The sequence below is a fragment of the Mycteria americana genome, chromosome 1 (genome assembly GCF_035582795.1).
Source record: "Mycteria americana isolate JAX WOST 10 ecotype Jacksonville Zoo and Gardens chromosome 1, USCA_MyAme_1.0, whole genome shotgun sequence".
NCBI lineage: Eukaryota > Metazoa > Chordata > Aves > Ciconiiformes > Ciconiidae > Mycteria > Mycteria americana.
The window spans coordinates 142,619,372-142,641,552 of NC_134365.1; the positions used below are offsets into that span (position 1 = coordinate 142,619,372).

Here is a 22,181-nt window from a genome sequence, read left to right on the forward strand (position 1 = left end):
GGGGATCTTATACATCTTAGTTTTCCAGCTCTTAAACTGTACCTTCTGTAGAGAAGGCGCTTATTGACTAAAAAGTGCACCTTTATCAGCTTACCACTTTCAGCATTTTTTGTTCTTTCAGTATACCCAACAGTTAAAGAAATACTGTTATCCTTCTTTGGGCACTGAGGAGGAACTGAGAAACAGAGTTAATGACTTGCTCTGGGCCATACAGGGACTCTGTGACAAACTAGGATGTGATACTGTTAAATAATACTGTAGAGGAATACACTTTCCTCTGAAGCTTAACTCCCAGTTTAAACTGACATATTCTACAAACAGGCACCATGTTACAATACCAATGCTCGTTAAATGATAGATTGAAAGTCAGCCTCAAAGTACCAGAGCAGCACATACTCCTTGAGCCTTCCTTGTTAATAAATTGTGAATCATGTATATCCCATCAATAACCTGTTGTGAAAAACAAAACTTTTCCTTGTTCAGGCAGTGCCATTACAAAAATGGTATATTGTGCTTCTCATTTTATTTTGCAGATAAACAAGACCACTTTAATTGCCATGATGTGACATGCCATTTCCAGAACAAAAGGTACAGTACTGAAAGGCATACATTTGCAATACAGTACTGAAAGATATAATATATTTGCAATAATGCATTAATATAGAGTATGAAAAATACTGCCCTATTCTGAATAGAATCTTTCTTGAAGGAACAATTGTAAAAATGGATTTCAGACTTTACTGCTTAAGTCAAAATATTAAATGTTGTACTAAATTATATTTTGGAAAATATGAAGCTTGTGCCACAAACAAGAAATAACTTTTATTATTCAGGGTGTGCTGGGTGTGTTTTAGTTTCTTAGATTTCTTAATGCAAAGTTAATCCTTACTAGACCTTAAATAAGTAGGAGGTTAGCAGAGTCAAGGAGCCCTAAAAGTCAAACCTTTTCACAAAGACCACTTTTCATTTTCTGATTGACTAGGGCAAAATAGCCATCACTATCAATATGACAAGCAAATGGGAGGATTGAGTGCAAAGAAATAGGTGGAAAAGTATTTGAAGGGTGTGGATGTTTTAAGAAAGGAGATTAGAAAGATAGCATCAAAAGTCAAGGAGGGTATAAAAGAAAGGCCACATTCAGGCAAGAAGAAATCAGAGCAGTAGAAAAATTATCATTTTTGATACCTCAGTCAGGCAGCACAGAACAGCTCTTGTGTCTAACAGAACAAACAATTCTTGCACCTGCAGAAGGAAAAGAAATAATAGCAACATAGCATCTTCCTGATGAAAAGAAGTAGATGTGGATGTTCTTGAGAACATAAATTGAGATCCCTGTTAAGGTCACAGCCCAGCAACTGTGGGAATAAAACAGATCCAACGACACAAAACACCTTGTCTGAGTTACTGCTTTATACCTAACACACAACATATTTTCTCCCCTATGCTTCAGCAGGAATATTTGCTTGAAAAGTTTTGTGTAAGCTGCAGCGGAGCTGTGGGAGCTGGAGAGAGCATCCCCCCATGCCATGGTGCTCAGTGCCGGGGCAGCTGGCACTCAGGCCGCAGACCAGGCTGCCCACCCGCTGCAGGGGGAGGCACACAGGCACCTGTGCCATGTCCCAAAGGGGTTTTGGGGCACATGGTGAGGACCAAAAATTTGGGATGTATGGATCCTGCTGTGATGTCGAGAGGCAGTCACTAATCACTGCAGAAGAGTACTTGCATTCAAACTGCAGGCATCTTTCTTCCTAAGTTTATGTATGTAGTACATTCAGTGATTAAATAAAGCAAAGAGGGAATTATGCCACATGAATGGCCATCTGGCAGCTTTCCAGGTACGATATAACAGTCCTGAGTGGTTATCAGGGAAATACCTGAACAGACTAACTTTAACAGCATACACAGGACTTTGCTACCTACTGAGAGCTTGCAGAGCACATGCTTATGATACACAATCATGAACACAAGGTGAAACATCAAAAATAGGACTTCAAGGAAGCAGTACAACATTTCCCAGGACAGGCATCTGGATATTGTTGAGAATGAAATTTTGAATGAAACTGCAGCAGAAAAATCAAATAAAGCCTAGGTTTTACAGACAGAGAAATATACTATATATCACAATATATTTTTATACGACAGGCTTCAATAGTTCCCAAGAACCAGGCCACAACCTTAATGTTGGTTGACTGAAGCTATTGCATTACTATTATCACAGATCATTTTTGCATTAGTGATGTGCTAATACCACCAAACAGATTTTAATACATTATAATGTTGGAATTTACTAGTGTTTTCTGCTAAGGAGCAAGTCACCTTCTATTATCAGGCATCAAATCATTTTAGTATTTTGCTGGTATGTTCTCCTCTGGTACAATCTGCCAAAGAAAATAGTTTGCCTGCCTGTAGAGTGGAAAGAAAATGTGACTGAATAAGATGGAGATAAAAATGGATACAGAAATTAGCCCTGAAGTACTGTAGATTTCCCAAGGCCTTGCTGAAAACTCAGAGACAGTTATACTTGGCTTTAAATGCTCAAGCCCAATTTTTTTCTCAGAAAATGGTAGATCCTATTCAGAGAGCTTAAATGATGGCAAAGATATTTACAGGATGACTAAATTTTATTTATTTGTGATGCATACTACATTCATCAGTGGAAGAATAGGTATGGTAGATAGATAATGAAAGATATCTTTGTAGTATCATGTGAATTTGGAACTCAGCTATCAACTATGGACCAAATCTTTCATTTTAGCAACTGGACTATGACCATAAGGGTGTGTCTATATCAGGGATTGAAGGATTTGTGGGTTTTGGGAGGTTATGAATTTGGTTTGCATATATATATATGTGGAGACTTATGGTACCCACTCAAGCATGACTGGTGCACTTGAAGTACTTTCCTTTTGAAACAAAGGTTGCTGCCATGCAATAGGCAGCTAGGGAGCACCATTTTATTGTGGACGCAAGGTCTTCCACTACATAGCTCTCTACATTTTTACGGCACATGCAATGTTAGATTGTTGGCAATCTGTTTATTATTTCATATCTGTGATGCTTGTTGATAGAGATGCTGTTACAGGTGTGCTCTTTACCTATCTATCAGTTATCAAATTATAGTCACAGGTGGACCTCTCCACTATTATCTCTCTATTTTTAATTATTCAGTGCTATGTCCTACTAATGGTGGATAATACTTAGCAAAAAGGACAGAAAATTGTGCATTTAGTGGTCTTAATTGACAGAAACTATACATAAATTCCTTGCTGTATAAGAAAAAAGCTGAAGCTGAAGATCTAGAAAATTATCTAATCTAGAAAATGCCTACAGCCTACCCATTTGTAGATGAGGACGGCAACATGTGCTTCATACTGATTCTTGTATTATAAAGACAGAAAAGGTGTGTCTTGCCCTCCTTCTCTTGGCACATTTTCTTGACTGAAATTCTCTTCTACTGCAATGATGTATTTAAAGACAGGTCCTCCTACATAACAAAACCTTCTGAAGGCCAGTACTGCAGTGGTTCAAGTCAGCTACCCACACTCTCTTGTTCCAGTTTCTGAAAGGGAATTGCAGCTTGTTTATCCCGAGTGCAGCTCTGACAGGCTCCCTTCTGAGTCATAGTCACAGTAGCAAGACTGAAAGAGAGATGAACAGCACGGCTGGAGCCACGGCTTCCAGAGAAGGTTGTCCCACGACAGCTGGTCAGGGACAGCACGCAGGGTTCTGGTGTGATTGTCTACTGCTAGGTGTATGACCCTGAGGATTTCGTAGAAATGGCTCTCCGTTTCTGGAGTCAGTGGGACTTTCTCTTCAGGGTCTCTGGAAAGATCGAAGAGCAGTGGGGGATCATGGCGTGTGATGAATCCTCCATGGCAGAAGCAAACGTGAGAATCATAGCAACCATTGGAGTCTTCAGGACTGAAGTTTGGAGTGAAGAAGAAGACTTTCCAGACAGATTCACCTGCAATTTACAGACACAAAACAGCTGGTGATAAAATGACAAACTAAAAGTCCCCTAGTCTTATGAAACTCTCTTTTACACCATGGGAAATCAGTCTTTTGGTACAACCCTGCTCTGTACAGGAACTGCAATAAACTGAAAGAGTAAAACAAAATTGAGCAAAACAAAAATAAGCAAAACATGGCGATTTTCTGCTACATGTATTTATGAAATAATTATGATCATTTCATGCCCTTGGAAGAATTCTGATTAACTAAATCATAGAAGACTTAAAAGAACTTTGCATTTTTACATAAACAGTGCTAAGAAGATTTGCATAAATATTTACTAAGCCATTGCACTGTCTTCTTCAAGACTTATTAAAATGTACTTTTGCCCCTTGACCGAATCCAGACACTGTTGGGCCATGTCTGCTTCTCATTTTGCTAATCAAAATAATTTCATTTTTACCTTTTTCTCTCTTCCTCTCTTTGTTGTATTAACCCATTGCCCTGTGCCACATGCTTTCATTGCAAACACCTGGAGACAGTTTCTCATTTTATTAAATGTGATGACATTAAAAGGTATAATGGATGCTAAATTCCTGTCTTAGGCCCCTAGGTGTTTTTTCCAAAAATAAACTACTGTTATGGTAGTGCAATTTTTAGGTGACGTTCTGCTTTGTAAAATGGGAACCAAAGCTCTTCATTTATAGATTGGTCGTTTTCTCTCAGCTTGATTTGCTGTGTACAGAAACCGAAGTGTTTGCGCTAGTGTAACTTCAGTCACTATTTTCTCTGTTTAAAAATACTAATTATTTCTTGGATTAAGAATAAGTAGATATCAGTTGGTTCCTTCAAGAAGCACTCTTAAACAGAAGGTACACTGGAGAATGTGAAAATACTTAACAAGAAAGGAGTAAACAAAAAATGGCTACTATTTTCCTCAAGTATCACAGGACAGGGAAGGCAGGAACAGACAGGCACTTCCAGGGAAGCACACCATCCTCCCACAGCCAGGGAAGCATACAATTCTCCAGAAATGGACCAGAGAATAATTAATTAGAGTCAAATTCTGTACTTTATTCTTAAGAAAAGTAAGAAAATAAACAGCTGAGGTCTGTGATGTCAGACTACCTACCCACTTGAGTGTATACAGACATCAGAAACACATATTCATCAGTAATTTACATTCTTCAGTACCCTATTGCAAAAAAACATTTTTTGTATCACCTCATTTTTTTAAATACTGGTGGAAAAACTCTTTTTGGTATTTTGTTGAATTTTGTTAAGTTCACAGAAAGCTTGTTGATCTAGTAACAGATTGTCACAGATTTATGTGTGCTACAGTGGTTAATATTCATTAATCAATTTACCAGTTCAACAGAATGGAAAGCACTAGAAAATGTGGGAAGGGCAGAGATGAACTGGTACATGCCTTGCTGTAACTACATCACACTCAATTTTTAAAGATAAAAACAGGTTTAAAGAAAGAAATGTTTCAGCAGACTAAAGAGTCACAGGCTGCAGTTCCAGTCTATAGCATGAATTTAAAGGACAGTAGGTGTCCTTAAGATTCTTTACAGGTTCTTCTATCCCACAGCATTTTTCACATTATAAGACATTTTACGTTTAGGAACCAATTCAATGACAGAGCCTGGAGACTTCCAGTTCACTTAGTCTGCACTTAAATCAGGGTTGCAGGGGTGATGGTTATTATACGTATTAAACTGGGAGAGCCCTCTGAATGCTGCTTGGAAGTCAGCAAAGGGGAAGGAGCTTTAAAGGCTGAGAGTGACTTGCTGGCACAGACAATAGGACATGGCAGGCTTTAAAAGGCTCTAGCTGTGACAGCAGCAATGGACAGTCTTACTGGGGAAAAGGGAGGAGAAGGGAAAGAGAAGGGAAGGGAAGGCAAGGCAAGGCAGCATTCCTCCATCTGCCTTTCCAATAACATTTTGAAAGGTGGGTTTGATACTTGAATTCTTTGCTGTTTTCTCAGAATTAAAATAAACAAACAAAACCCAACACTCCCCCTTAAATTTCTTTGAACTTATGCACGGAACATTTCCCAGAGCAGAAATATGCCTCTCATTTCCTGAGATTTAGTATTTACATTCTGGGAAGGTATGTGACTCTCTACTAAGCATGCCTTCAGGCTCTTTAAAAGTGTTTAATTGGCAAGATAGACAATGAAGAACAGAAAAAGCCAAAGGGCTTTATTAAGGCAGTGCACCATGTACCTTTGTAGACCATGCAACATTTTCCCCACCTGAGAATGTGATTCAGGGCACTATAACACCTTGATAGAAGAAGAGCAGAAAAAATTTATATAGGTCTTAAAATGTCAACTAAAAGAAATTCCAGTAAGGCCATGCACATGAGAACTTTGTGGTCAGGCTGTCTTACCACACATCTATCTTTGATGGTACACTTCTGCTGAATGACATTGAAAAGAAATTTTCAGCCAACTTTTTTGGTGTTGGGCACTGTAGCACCAGGCCAGTTCAAGGGCTTACAGATAGCAATATAAAGTTGGGGATTCTGAATTAATGCAAGTCAGTACAAGCAGCTCATATAGGTAAGACATAGGGGAAAAGAAATAAATACGGAAGTTGTACCAAGATTTTTTTTTCCCCACAGAATAAAGAATTGTTCAGGTTTGCCTATATACAGAGCATACGGCATGCTGCAAAATCATGCATGGGGTTGGGGACAGGGCATGTGTGACATCACATCATGTCTGAATCACATCACCAGTGTTTTGAAGAGCTGATGCTAGTTTATCAGCTATGTTGCTACATAATGTCATGATTATACTGTGCAAAACACTGAGCTCCGGGAGAGCAAAGTCTGTTATTGTGCAATGTTCATCCGTTGCACTGCAGCGATGTTTCAGTGAGGATTTGGAACTACATGGGGTGCTGGAGGAACAGCAACGTAGACTTTAACCGCTGACTTCCTAAGCATTATAAAAGCTAAAGCATATCTGTCAGTATCTGTGGCTATGGAGCAGCCAATGTAATATACTAGAAGACATAAAGTGCTGTCAGACTTCTAATCTGTAAAGCTGATGAACTGTATAAGCCTAATATTAAAAAGAGAGAGCTCTCTCCCAGTCTCTCTCAGCTGATATAAAATCTCATTTTGTCAGAGGGTTAACTACAAGGATCAAATTAATCTCTCAGTAATTAATGATACCTTTGTTCTACAAAGCATCTGGATAGTAAACTCTTTTTATATAAAGATAACTCTGTGTCTCCTCCTCAGTGAAGTTAGTAGTAAAATTGTTAGGGCTCCCCCACAGTAAAGTGTATCAGGTCCATCCTAAAACTGCAGGCAAGCCCTAGGACTGAAGGACCTTTCAAGATCCTTTCTCAATGCTTCAAAGCTACTTTATTTAGCATTGATTTTTCCTGCAATTCTCCAGCTCTCTGAATTGTCCAACAATTTCACCTATTCAGCTCTCAGAATATCTCTTTCCTTTACACATTAAGAAAAACAAAAACTGCAGAAGTTGTACATATAAATAGTCTCAAATTAAAATAGGTTGCAATTAGTTCAAGCAAATCTGCTATTAACATAATTGTTCAGAGTTCGATCACCCTAACAGATTCCTCTTCTCTTTTATTATCCTTCACCCATCTATTTATCCTCTCATACTCATACGGACAACCGTAGCTCCAACAGACAAGTAGCAGCTGTGAGATTAAATAAAAGTCTCTCAGTAAGGTATATTAATATTTCCAAGATGAAGTGACACACTGGATACGGATGTCATTTCTGTTATAATAGCACTTTTCTTAATCACTGATGGCTAAATGGTGTTTTCTGATAAGCAGTTCTTGAAGTGAATAGAAGCTATTGCTGTGTTATTGCCTGGACCTCATTTTTACTGCATTTAAGCTATGACAGTAGCTTTATAGATTTGCTGCTACTGTCATCTGCTTTGTTCATATTCTTTTGTTTCTTCTTTCTGTAGAAGAACAAGTTAAACAAGTCTGTTCTTCACTGTAAATTGGGGAGCTGGTCTCTCCTTGACTTCAGATGCCTTTGAACATAACCCTCTGGGTGTAGCGTACTGATGTAAATTGCCCACAGACTTTTCTTGTATCTTGAGTGTGCTCTGCAGCCATTGTCAGCTCCCATGCTTTAACTTACACCAGCTCTTCAATGTTTCTGCAGAGTAGCAGATGAAAGCTGCAACTCACTTGAAAATTACATTTTTCAGGTAACTGTTGATATTGTTAGATTGAATCCTTCCTTCCCACTTCCTATATCTTTGGAGTCATTTAGAATTGTTAGGTTCTCTGATAATCTTATATGAAGTAGATACCACAAGTGTATGTATTCACCTCTTCAATAATTTAGCAATTTAGAAAAGGTTTCGGCTGCTAAATTCTTGTAGAACTATACATAGCACATAGAGAATAGTCTTTGGTTACTTTAAAGAAAAAATATATATTATTTTTATGAGTATGTGCATTCCTCAAACAGTAATAAAAATCTGCTATTTGAGTTAAAAAATTTGTAACTTTATTGTTCCTTCAGTGAAAATTTCTATTTTTTAGATACTTGTTTTAAGTATCCAGGTATGTTACAATGTTATATTTTTACACCACTCAAAAGACAGCACATTACGTCCCAATGTAGGTGGAGAGTAACTGAGTGATATTAAAAGACATAATGTTAGTTTATGAGAATCAGTTGTTGCTAGAAGAGACTTGCATAAAGAACAGTGCCGAACATAAAGTATTTGAGGTAAAAATATGAAAAAACCAATAGTAGCAGTGATGTTAAAATCTTAAGGATAGAAAGTGCAGTGTTAAGTATCCTCTAAAACAGAAAGGATTGCACATTGGTGGATACCCAATAATCATACTGAACCACTGCTGGAGGAAAAATATAAGACATAGTGAAACCACGCTCAGGCTGCTGAAGTCAAGACAGAAATCTCATGACTGAGCTCATTATCTAGAGTAAGTGCTGTGGTACAAGAAGCTTCCACTGAATTCTGTTCAAAAGTCAAGATTATGTGCTGAACAGTAGCAGCTGACAAAGAATTATTTTCCTGAATAATTCTTCATCATCATCTTCAAAAAGAATTGATTGATCATTTACAGTGTTTTCTTTTCTTGTTGAAGAAACTCCCAAATGGGAAGTCTGTGGGTACTGAAACAATGCTGCTAAAATAGGAAGTGCTATAAGGCAATGTTATGCCTCATATTTGGAAGTCTTAGTTAACAACAACATGGACGAATACATGTTGACCTGAAAAAAAATTCCACCCATGGTAATTTGATGCACACAATCCAGACAGTTGCTAAAGATTTGTTTGAAGAAGCTATTTACTCACTGAATGGTCCATGTAATTTCCAGTTCATCCAAGCAGCAGTTGATGGCATGCTGAAGACAGAAGACAATGTTGGCACAAAAAAAATTACTGGTCATTTCCAATCTATATTCAAAAGTCCTTGAAAACAGAAAAACCTTATTTTTTTTCCTGTGAGAGAAATAGTATTGATTTGCATGTACTGGTTTTCCACTGGAGTCAGTAAGACTTTCCAGTGGAGTCAGTAAGTCAGTTAAGAACCGAGAGAGCAACACGCTTAAGATTGTAACAAAGCATAGCCACTTTGTCAAAGATTATAAAAAACAGAGAGAAACCTATTCAGAATTGTGTTTTGTCTTTTGTGCTTTCTGTCCTTCAAAAAGGTTTTATTAATAGAAAATAAATTGAGGACAATCATTAATCTCCTACATAAAGTGGATGCAATCTTTCTGAGTGAAATGAACAGATATGCAAGATTCAGACAGCAATTTTCCTGATACTGAGCAGACGTACGAGACAAAGATGCAAAGGAAGCCCTAAGCAACTTCCTCAAATATTTTCTGACAAGTTTGAACCAACCAAAACCAAAACCATCCCCAGGAATTTGTTTATAAATTATTTTCTCCAGATATTTTTCAAAAGTTGGATGTCAAAAAAAACTTCGACACACAGAATGCTAATGAAGTATTCCAAATCATTAACCTGAAAATTGATCTTGTTTAACCTTTAAATAGCAAGAAGAATATCTAAAAGCAGAGAAATAACTATGCAAAGTTACTTTAAAAGTGAAAAATAGAAATTGTGTAAATACAGTAGCCTGGAATTTTGTGCACTGCCAAAGAACACTGAATATTAATTTGTTTTATTTTAAAAAGTTGAGGGAAAAGGTGACTTATGCTTCCTTACAGCTGTCTCAGTTGAATTTTTTTTTTTTGTTTTACTTTAAAAAAGTTGCTAGGATACTTAGGAAATGTTCTGAAAAAATTTTTTTGTTTTATTTTGAAAATTGAATCAGTTAAACATAAATGACAACATAGCAAAGGGGTTCCTTTTGTCAGAGTAAAAAAATTGAGTTAAAGAAAGCAACCAGTTCTCAGTGACATGGTGCAAAAATCTCAGTATCAGTCAGCCCTAAATATTAAAAAAAAAAATCTGAATGACTGAATTTTGTTTTTATTGTAAAGATTATAGCATGCATAGTTTAGCATCTGAAATATATGACAATAGGTTTTGTCCCACGGTTAGAAAATGCATGTCTTTTTGCCAGAATCTGAAAAGAGCAAAAGATTACAAATGGTGTTAAACTTTGGGGTGAAGAGCTGAAAGTAAATAGGAATTTGCATCCTTTGTTTTTATTAGACAGAAAAGTTGGAAAAATGATGCACGTATTAAGCCAATTAGAACTACAGGAAAGGATATTACCTGATAGCTTAGGGGTGTTCTAATACCCTGTGTTTCAGCTGGAAATTGAGTCTTGGGGGGCATAGAAAAGTTTAAACCTATTTCATTAAGGTCCTTATAAGCCTATCATTTGGAACCAATACATTTGAAGAAATGGAAAGTAGAAGTTTACTGAAGGTCTGTGATGCAGAGTAATGTGACTAACAAGCTTATGTTCAAACAATGCAAAAATCCCTCAAAAACCTGAATTAAACCTAAACACCAAAAGTACATATCATAGGATGTTCTCTTAAAGATGATCAGCAGGTTTTAAATTTATTCCTAAGAAAATTTCTAGAAGTCTATTTTCTGTTTTCGCATGGACCTGTTCAAGGTTAAGGTATTTCAGAGAAATCCAGCAGTTTGCGGTGTGGAACTCTATGCAAAAAACAAACTTCATTTCACAGTTCTCCAGTCACCATGAATGCTCTAGTTTGAAGAGAGGAGTTTTAGGAAAGCAATGGGAATATTTTCTTGCCTTGGTGGTATGCAAGATGGATGCAGAGATCTTCAGCTATGACAGTAAGTCAATGACAGTAAGTGATGGAAAAGGGAAAGAACCTTGACTGTCTCCTCCTAATTTCCAGCTTTAAGGAACGCATGTGTGCAGCATAGGGAAAAACAGGCTATACCCTTCTGAAGTGCTGTTAAAATCTGTTATTAATCCTGTTAAAATCTCCTTCCTACTAAAAGCAAGAACAGAGAAGGGTCTCCTGGGGCTGCAGATGAGGTGAATACATTTTAACTGTTCCTTATATAGGACTTAAATGGAGACATCAGAATTGTTTTGATGAAAGGTTACTTCAGATCTGTCACTCAATTAATACAAAATCATTTTGGCTAGTAAACTCTGTTCAGTCATGCATGAAGTAAACAAAATAATCAAAGGGGTTTTTTGCGTTGTGTTTTTGGTTTGGTTTTTTTTTTGGGGGGGGCGGTTGTTTGGTTGGTTGGGGTTTTTTAATAAGGAATAGTTTACTGGATTGGTGTACAGGAGGTTTGGCTTCTGCCTTCCATGCTGCAGCCATTCCTACCCCTTAGTTTGCAATCTAAACCAGGAGAAAGGAAAGTGCAAATAAAATAAATTAAAAAAAACCACAGAAAGAAAAAGAAGAGACAGTCTCTACTTAATTTCAGCTCAACTGGAGTAGGAAGTTAGGTTTATGTTCTTACTATGATTAGGAATAGGGAAAATATTTTAGAAAAAAGGTGAGGATTTAATTTTTTTTTTCCCCTTTATTTGTCTCTGTTTCCCAGAGTAAGTAGGGGAATGCTGCTAGGGAGTGGAGCACTACAAGTCCCAGGGTATAAATAGCTCTGCCTGAGCTTAACAATAACTCTGCTGCTACTGTCACAGAGCAGAGCAGAGGCAAGAAAATACTGTAACAGTATTTGTCATGCTTGTCAGTAGAAACACTTTCCTACCTAAAATATTGTTAGCAGAAATGTGTATCAGTTGATTAGGTCAATTTTCTTGAGCTTCATATAAACAGTTTCGTGGTGTCTGTTCAAGCTAGAAATGCTCTTCTCCCCTTCGGCAGTTATGTTATTTCACACTCACCAAATAATATGCCCATACTGTGTCACCTAAATTCAGCTGCAGCTGCTCTGATATGAGGAATAAGATAGCAAATTAAAATACTTAATGAGATAGTTTAGGTAAATGACACTTGATGCTTGTTCTGCTTCCTCCAGCTGTTGTTGTTGAAACACTGAACACAAACTCGGGATTTGGGAGACCATTTGGGATGCCTCCATGAAATGGGCAAGACCAGGTAGAGAGAGAGAAAAAAAAAAAACAAGGCGGCAAATGAAGAGTGAAGATGATGCTCACAAAGCAAGTTAGGAAGCAGGGAAAACAAATATCTTCAATAATCAAGTAGATGAAAAGATCGTAATGGACTTCAGCAAGAAACAGTAATAAGTGACTCAGATGTGTGATACTAAGCCAGAAAGTATGTCTTCTTGATATCATCAAAGAAAAAAACCAGGAGCAAAGAAGCCAAAAAGAACTTAAAAAACCCCAAAAAAACCAAAAAAACAAAAAACACTTGTAAGATAAGAGACTTCTTTAGAGAGAACAGTTCAAGTGAAGAAACACGTGAGACTAAACAGAAAAGGCAAATGACAGGAAGACTCATGAGGGTCAGAGTTTATTACAGCTTCTGCAGTTGCAGAAGGGAAAGACTCACACAAGGTTTTGATCAATTAAGAGGACCAAAAGGAGTTTCAGTATCAGTGAAAATAGAAGCTCAGAGATGAGGAGGGAAAGGGGAATAAACAGATGGGAAAAGGGTGAAAACAGTGTAAAAGGACATAGTTCAGAAGGGAGAAAGGTGCTGCTCTTTGTCCAATAAAAATGTGATGTAAGTAACCTGAAGACTCACGAGTTATTACTGAAGGAAAAGTGAATTTTCTCCTGTGACCTACATATTCTGAATTAGATACTTGATGCTATTTTAGTCTTTCATGGGATTGTGTAGCTGTACCAGTGGAGAACAGACATAAATCATATGTGTGTGCTGACACTTCAGTGTTTTTCATGCATGGTGACTCTCAAAACCAGAAAAGTGGTCTGCAGCACTTGCCTATTACTGTTCAGGAAATCTCAAGAAAAAACTTTGCTGTAGACTATAACATACAAATGTGTAAATATCAGTAAAAGGCATGTCTATGTATCTATGGAAACTTACTACTTACTGTTACAAGTTTCTGTACAATTTCTTTGATAGACTACATTGCCATTGCATGTTGGTATTAAGACAAAGGCTGGTGACAAGGAATGAGGTTTAATGAGACTTAATGAAGTTTATAAAGTGATTTTTTGGGGAGGACATCTATGCCTCCACATTGGGAGCTGCCCCAATCACCAAACAACACTTACCTGTAAGAAAGAATAAAGAGATTCTCAGAGAGCTGATAGCTAACAGACATGGTAAATGGCTGTTTTAGTCTTGTGTTAAAAGGAAATTTGAACAAGAGAAGCAAATGGCACTTTCTTAATTAGATTTTAAAAAGACCTTTATGCCAGTGTAACTCAACTCAGGATCTGTATCTCATCCATGTTTTCTTTTCTGTCAGTTCTTTCACGACACTGATGCACGGATAAAATGCCATTCTGTACTACAAGACCAATTCACTCTTTGTATTTTACTACACAGCCTAACCTGGCTATCTTATTTATTGCATATTTGTAGACAGGCCTTTATTTGAACCTCTGCTGATTTAAAAGAAAAATGATACTAATTAAATGACATGATCTTAAAATTCCCAGTCAACTTCAAGAGACTCCCATAGTGTCATTCCTGACCCTTAGCAAAATATTAATGTTTTTCAGATTGTGAAAAAAGGTGGCAAGGCACTTCTAATTCTAAATTCAAGGTACTGAGTAGGATTTGTTGCTCATCACTATGCCGCTACTTAGTATGCAATTTGACAATCTGGCCATCTCACCCAATTTTGGATCACTGCAATGTGGAGGTCTTTATGTAACCTAGTTAGCAGCCTATACTGATCTGCTTCTTACCTTTGTTAGAAGTCTGCTTTAGGGTGAGAAGAATTCTGCTTGTTTCTCTTTTGATGAGAGCGATTAGCTCAGGTTAGCTCAGCTGTAGGTGTTTACACTGCAGACATCTATATGTTGTCATCACCATCCTCAGAATTTGCTAAAAATCTGAGGTGTCAACAGCCTTGAGGGCACTAAAGAGTCTCACTGGCCTTGCCCAGCCCTAGGATGGACACCCATCCACGCACCCTGCCCATGGACTAGGTTTCCCATTTCAGCTCAGCCCGAGGCCATCAGTCCCTGCCCGAGTGGTGCCGCAGGAGTGCCAGTTCCAAGCCCTGACTCTGGATGGCCCTAGGTTCTAGCCTTTCTTCCAGCTCTGTCTGTGCTCCCATCTCTTCCTGCTCCTGAAAAGACTCTTTGGATGGACCCTGAACCTGAATCACCACTTTGCCTAGCCAAGGACTATTGGTGGACTCTGTTATCAGCACCCAGCTCTGCTCGCTCTGCTCAGGTGCTGGAAGACGTTGCTCTGTCAGTAAAGGCACTGCCAGTGCTAGGGTCACTTACTTACAGTTCTGTTGGAGTCACTTTTAGAGTGAAGCATCACCCCAAGTTAGAGTCAAACTTCTTGTCTCTCCAGCATTCTCTAGTCCATCTTCAATTTTGCTTTCTAAGATCAAATATCTATCTACAAGGTGCTGCTGCTTATGAAAGACCCCACAGTGTTCATAGATAGTGGATTAAACATCTCCTCCTCTCAAGTATATGTAAAACCTACATATTTAACTGATGTGGCCAGAAAATACAGAGAGAGATTTGCCTTCCTTGTTCATATACGTTACTTCTGTATACTTTTTTTAATGAGTCTTACTCATCCTTAATTGTAATTCAATGAACTTTGAAATATAGTCACTCACTACAGTACATCTGCATTGACTCCGCTTATGTGATGCCTGTATCCTTCCCATATTAATGTATGCTATGCGGTTTCCTCTGTTCCAGTTGTAGCAAATAAGAACAAAAGCTCATTTCAGATATTTCAAATGAATTTTCTTTTTGTCATCTAATTCGTCCCCCTGCCACTGCACGATTGTTCCCTACGATGTATTTTTTTAAGAGCTCTCTTGATGGATGGTGTCTTCTATTGTAACTTTTCTGCTACTATCATTCATTTCCTTTATTGCAGAAGACAAAGACATTTTATTGGCACATTCTTTTCACTTACTGTTTTATCTACTAAGTTTTTCAAATACAAATCCTTCATGAACTTTTGCTGGAGTTTAAATAAAGATTTTGGTGCAGGTGATTATCTCAGAGTTCATTTGGGTTGCCCCATCCCTCAATTACCTGTTGCATTGTCTATTCTAAATTCCATTTCTACACCTTTTGTAGAGTTGTGGTGCACTGAAGTGAATGTTAAAATCCCTGTGAATTTACTGACAAGATGATTTCATCTTGTTTGCCTTCAGTTCAATGAAGTATTTCTACCTTAGCTTAAGGATATAAATAATAACCTTATGCTTAAATTTAGCAAAGTACAATGTAATCTGTGACTGAAGTTGCTGTGTGCTCAACTGTTTAAGCAAGGATCTACATATGCTCCTTGACTCCCATCAAATCTCTTACTTCAAACTATTTGAGAAAAAAAAAGAGTAAATTATTTTTTCAGCCATCTATGCTGTTGCTTAATAAAGCAGTTAATAAAAACTGTTTTATTTCTTTGCTACACTGATACTGATGGATACACAGTGAGTAATTTATTTAATGTTGTCTCAAGGTCTACAGGAAGAAGAAAACTGAATCAAGTTTTACCAAGTCTAAGACAAGTGTCCTGTTCGCTGGACAACTCTACCTTGTAGAAAAATCAGTGTTCAGCATTCAGATCTTGCCTCCCTGAAGATTAAACTCATGTCTGCTTAGCAACATCCTCTAACTCCAAACAAATTCCTCAGTTACTCAAGTTCCCATTGGTAAAATTTTGTTGCCTTTTCTTTTTCTAGTATATACATGGATATGTATGCATGACATACTACCTAGTATATGCAGGTGAGTCTAGGTGTTTTTGAGCTATGTGGTGCATGAACCTGGGTTCAGTATTTGAACAAAGCCCTTCCCACCTCATGGGCCTGCTGGAGAGATTCAGCAGCATAGAATAGTCCTACACAATGTCCAGAGTGGTCAGCTGAGATGTAATCAGCCCTGGAGTGAGTTCATCTCAAACTAGAAGCAAGCAGCAATGGAGCTGGGAAACTCCAGACATTGTCCTTCATTCTCTGTGTTATATCTCCTTACACTTTTATGTGTAAAAAAGACAAAATTGCTAGGATTTCAGGCAGTGTTTGATTTCTCTCCTAAAAATCACTATAATCCAAATCCTAACTTAAAACTTCTAGCCAATCATTTTCATGGCCACAAAGGGTGGTTGTTTTTAGGGGTTTTTTTGCCATGATACATGAGTGGCAAAATGAATCCTGATTATTTTTTCCCTCCAATCTCTGAAACACAGTTGAAGGAGGGTAGGTACTGCTGTGAATGAGGTGGTAGAGACAATGTTTCTTCTCTTCGGCTTGATCTTATTTTTAATTAACTGTATAATTAAATGTAATAATTCTAACAAGCCTCAAAATACCTTTGAAGAAGGTGCTTACGTCACAAACTTAATCCAACATTTATTATTATTTATTGTGGCACTATGAGATCCAGGCTTTGTTAAGCAAGACAGTTACAAAGATGAGTTAAACAAAGACAGCCTCACCCTTGAGCATGAAATCCTACATCTTTTTACCCGTCTAAGAGTATGTTTGTGTAGATTATGGTTTAGTTTAAGGGCTTTAACCCATTATTTTAGGAAGTAATAGAAATAAATAGAATATTAACCAGCTTGTAGACTAAAGTCATTCAGTTACTCATTGTACTTCCTTGAAACTACTGAAAGTGCTCTTGGCATTACATGACAAGATATAAATTTTATATATGCCCTCCCTCCCCACTGCAGTTAAGAGCAATGACAGCACTCAAAGGATATTGTGAAATATAAACATCTGCATACTGGTAGTTGTTTTTTGGCTTTTGAAGTTTACATTCAATTTTTAATTCATAGTTCTGCAAACTCAGTCTTCCTCTCTCGATTTTAACTGGTTTCTTTGTCAAAATACTTTTTAAAGATTTGTGACAGTAGTAACAGTAACAGGAAACACCAGGAAATGTTTTCCTATTGTATTCACTACCATAGCCCATTCTTCTATGCATTTTTATGCTATTCTCCACAAGGCAAGTAACCATACACACATTCCTCGTCTGTTGCAATGGAAAAGACAACGGATTACATAAAACATTTTCAGTTGTAAACCAGGTTTATTTTAGCATTCGGCAGTCGTTTGCGGTAATCCATTCTGCTCCATACTATAGTTCATTGCACACTGACAGATGTTTACCACAACCTCAGCCTAGTGAATAATTAAAACATACGAATTCAAGCAATATTTACATGAGTGCTTAACTTTCTCTTACGCTTCCAAAGTTGTCTCTAACTGGCTGGCATTCATGATGAACACGCCCAAGCTTAAACTCTGTTTCTGTACTAATACTGAGTCAGTATTCCTAAGCGAGGTCTTGGCACTTAGGCTGTGTAGACATAAAAAGGAACCTGAAATTCAGTTTAGGATTAGAGATTAGGAAATCTCCCAATAAAACTGCATTCAAATTGAAGTCAGGCCAGGCAGATGGACTTGGTAAACAATTTTCCCGTCTCCCAGATCCTCACCTTCACTTTGAAACGAATCTCACAAGTCTGTCTAGTTTTAACTTCAGAGCTTTGGATCACTACTTTCTTCTTGTCTATCTAACATAAAAAGACCAAAAACTTAAATGTCAAAAAGGTTGTCTGCTTCCACAACCATCTCCCCAAAAGCAGACCAAAGTTTATCAGAGGAGGAATAATATGCCCCTATACAGACATATTACACAGCCATGTAGATCCTCGGATGACCAAGAACACAGATAGTTTAAGTCTTCCTAAAGATGCTCCTCTCCCTGCCTGAGATATAATGTGTTCTCATACACCTTTCTGAATAGGTAGCAACTGAAATACAAAATCTAACAATGAATAGTGGTAAGGATATATCTGAGGTCAATTTAGTCCTCAAAGTGAACAAATTGTTTGAAATTGGTTAGGAAAGACCAAGTATAATTGCCATGGGAACTTTTTTGTGTGTGTCTAGGAAGAGACTACATTGACGGGCTCAGCCAAGCACTGAGGTTCACATGTCGATGAGGTACAATTCTGTTGCTGACTCTTTCATGCCATGGCAATAACACAGATTTATCAAGCTTGACAACATGAAGAAATACTTAGTGGGGAATACTCAGGCCATTATGCATGTAGACACTGTCCTTGTTAGTTGTAATCATTTGCCAACATCTTAAGTTTGAGGAGTATCCACTAATGAATAAAGGAATTATTCCACAAAGGAATAATCCTTTGCAACATTCAAATAATTTATACTTAATTTTCTTAATTTACTTAATTTGAATACAAGATAACAATTTATAAACTTTTGCAAGTTTAAGCTATGTTAAAGAGACAGAGTAATATGTTGAATTTTGCATATTTTCTTCAAAATATGAACACTTCTCATGGTTACTTATAATTGGATTAAATGCTTTGAAAGATATGTACTCAAAATATTCTGTGAAATACGAGTAGCACATTTACTTTTCTTTAGTTCAACCTGCTAGTTGCTAAACATTCAAATATACTTCTCAGAACTTAGTTCTATTTTCTTTTTTTCCAAAAATCCGTATGGTGTAGCTATTTCAAAGCACTGGCAGAAATTAAAACACTTCCTAACCGGATACCTGGAATATTTTGGCATTTGAAAGGGGGGGGGGGGGGGGGGGGGGGGAAGAGGCCATTGATAATGCTTAGGAGCTACAGGCATTGTATAATCTATTTAGTACGAAGTTCCAAAATCCAGTTGAAGCATTTCTCAGCTTTTCTTGATTCTTACAGCCTCATTGTGAACACCAGCACAGTTTTCTAAGCCAGCCTTTTGTTGCCACTACGTAGTCCTGGTGTTTGGAGCTACTTGGCATTCTTGAGATCACCAGAACTTCTAAATGACCTAGCAGCTCTGCTAGGGCAGAGCTGAATGAACTGAAGCAGATGAACAAACAACCTGTATTCTTGTACAATTTTTTGCAATTCCCAGTTGCTTTTCTATCCACTGACTGATTATGTTTCCATTGACCGTGAAACTAAACTGAGACATTTGTGTTCAGTACTTACTCTTGTGCTAAGATAAGCCTATTAATACACTTTGCAAGATTTTCAGAAGGATAAACCTGCAAAATGTCAAAGTATGATATTCAATAGAATAATTTTAGTTGTAAAAAAACCTGTAAATATTACTAATTTTGATAAACCCAGATGTCATAATCCAAGTATTTCAAGTATCGTAATACATTTTTCATAATGTTTCTACAACTAAAGATAAACTAAAGATTAGTTTACCTTTTTTCCATACTAAAAAGATAAAAATAGAGAACGAAAATCAAAATAATGAATGAAGTCTCAAAGATTTCCTTCAAAGTTTAAAAGTGACCATTGCAAACAGGACTCCAAACAGAATTCTATGTGCTTTCTGTATTTTTTTAAAAAGAAGTCAGCTATTCAAACCCTCAATTTCAGCATGAAACAACAGCTACATTTTCTTCTCTCCCTCATTCGCTTAATTCTAGCTTTGGGCTTATGCTGACCAGCTCTGTTAGGATGAATTCTTCCAGATCATATTTAGGTTTTTTAGCAAATCCCAAGCTTTTATGGCAAAACTGCCCTCTCACAGCACAATTCAAACCATCTTCACTTCTGTGAAACACATGTTTCTCCTCATACTTATGCATAAGCTCATGGCTTCATGGCGTACATACAAGTAGTCCTTACTGATGAAACTGATTTTCTCTGGAAAAAAAAGAAGTTTTGTTTCTCTTTGGCTTTCTTCTAAGTTGCTTTTTGAAAACTGACCTGAACACTCATGGGCTACAGTTGTTTCTGAATCATAAAGATATATGCTCTCAGAGCCTCTGGCTACAGCTGAAAATTGGCTTTAGTATCAATTGCATTGTTTTCAGAATCAAAAAATCATTGTCAACTATAAATACTACAAGCAATTTACCACTCAGTATTATAGAACTGTCAGTATCATCCTCTACAGGTGCAACTCATAACTTTAAACTTTTATATACTAGTCTGAATCAAAATTAAGTTTGGGGATTAGGCTTTGAGAAATCAGACAATAAAAACATGATATCATATAGTGCACCTGATGCAGATAAAAAAATGGGAGGGGCTTTCATACAAAAAGCATTGTTTTAGTTTCTAAGTTAGGTATGCTGCATAAAACAGAGAGGGAAATGCTACAGCAAATTCCATTTTTATATAAATCCCTTAATATCCACAGTCTACATACTGTAGGCAGGAATTGCATTTTCCCTTAGTACAACATAGCCACATCTAAGACAAAAAAGTAACAGCTGATTAAACACAAACAGCAATGTAGTTGCAATAAGCCCCCATTTGCTAGGCTGAATGTTGGGATAATTTGAGAGATGAAGAAGAGAAGTAAAGAAAGAGCATGAAAGTGCCTCCATGAGCTGTAGGAAAAAGAGTGGACCTAGACCCTAGCTGGACTAAAGGATTTGCAGTTCTAAGACACCTTGGCCATAAGAACTAATGAGTCCTAATTTTAATGTTTTCCACAGCATTCTAGAATTGGAGAAAAATGTATTAAAAAGAAACTCCACAGAGTGTTGAGATACCATTTTTAGAGAGTAAGTAATTCTTCACTCAGGTAGATTTTTTACTCACAGTATCTTGTCCAGCATTTCTACCTCATGCTCTTGTAGCGCTAGACTAAAAATCTTCATGAGACCATTTATACTTTGCTATTACCTCTTTCTACTTAATTTTGTGTATATGTATCATGGTAGTGTTTTAGCAGCTCCACCAAATGATTAATTAACAGTGCTGGCTTTTGGAAGATATAAAGTATCCAGAGTTTGGAATTGGGGTGAGGGGCACTTTGTCTGTTCAGAAAAAAAAGAAAAAGGTGTGAATCAACTCAAACCTTCCAAAATGACAATTCTATAAGGAAGGGCCAGAGCAGAGAATTACATTTGGTTTGGAATCAGCAGCAGCACAGCAGAGCAAGACATTGTTGATCCCAAACTATAAAGCTTTGCTGGCTAAGTGGTTTTGCTATGAAGGATATGAACTGATGCTAAGGTAACTATACTGCTTTTAGGACTGAGATTCAATCTCCACTTGTCACTGAACAGGACCATATGGATGGATCAGAGCTACAGACTGAAAACCTGCCTGTACATCATCCTATGGCATTGAAGAGAGCCCAGATAATATAAAGTTAATTTTGAAGACTCTACTGAGTCTTGAAGGCTCTCGTCTTCTCACTGAGCAAGTGAGATGATTGAGAAGCTTGCTTCTGTGATATAATACCATCTAAAAATTAAGGTACAACAGACAGGTAACAGGTTGTAAATGAAAAATTAGCACACACTAGGTAATGACAAAACTATCTCATGGGTGACTAACATTTCCTAATACTAGAAGGGTCAGCCATTCTTTATTGCACTAGTACTAATTCTAAGTGCTAAAGTATCATGATCTTTATGGGATTTTTATGGTCTTGTTGGGACTTTTATGGGACTTTTATGGGACTTTTGATGTTGTGACTGCACCATGATTTCTAACTTCCCCCTCCTACTATGAATGGTAGAAACCTATTTTGCTTTAAAATGCCAATGTTGAACAGGAGTGAATGAGTGAGTAAGTGAATCTCACAAATGTTTGCATTAAAGTCCCACATCTAAGAGACCATGCAGTGAATAAAATAAATGTATCATATTGATTATTCTGCTGATTATGACTGCAGCTGAAGAATT

The 22,181-nt window shown here is 37.2% G+C and overlaps 1 protein-coding gene across 1 annotated transcript in view; it reads right to left on the reverse strand.

Moving 5' to 3' along the window:
- Nucleotides 1-547: 547 nt before the first annotated feature.
- STS (steroid sulfatase) overlaps nt 548-22,181 on the reverse strand; it is a 93,415-nt gene continuing 71,781 nt past the window's right edge. The window contains exon 9 of the mRNA XM_075522677.1: nt 548-3,964. Coding sequence (XP_075378792.1) covers nt 3,582-3,964 — 383 coding nt within the window. The 3' untranslated portion in view covers nt 548-3,581. The remainder of the gene's footprint in view (nt 3,965-22,181) is intronic.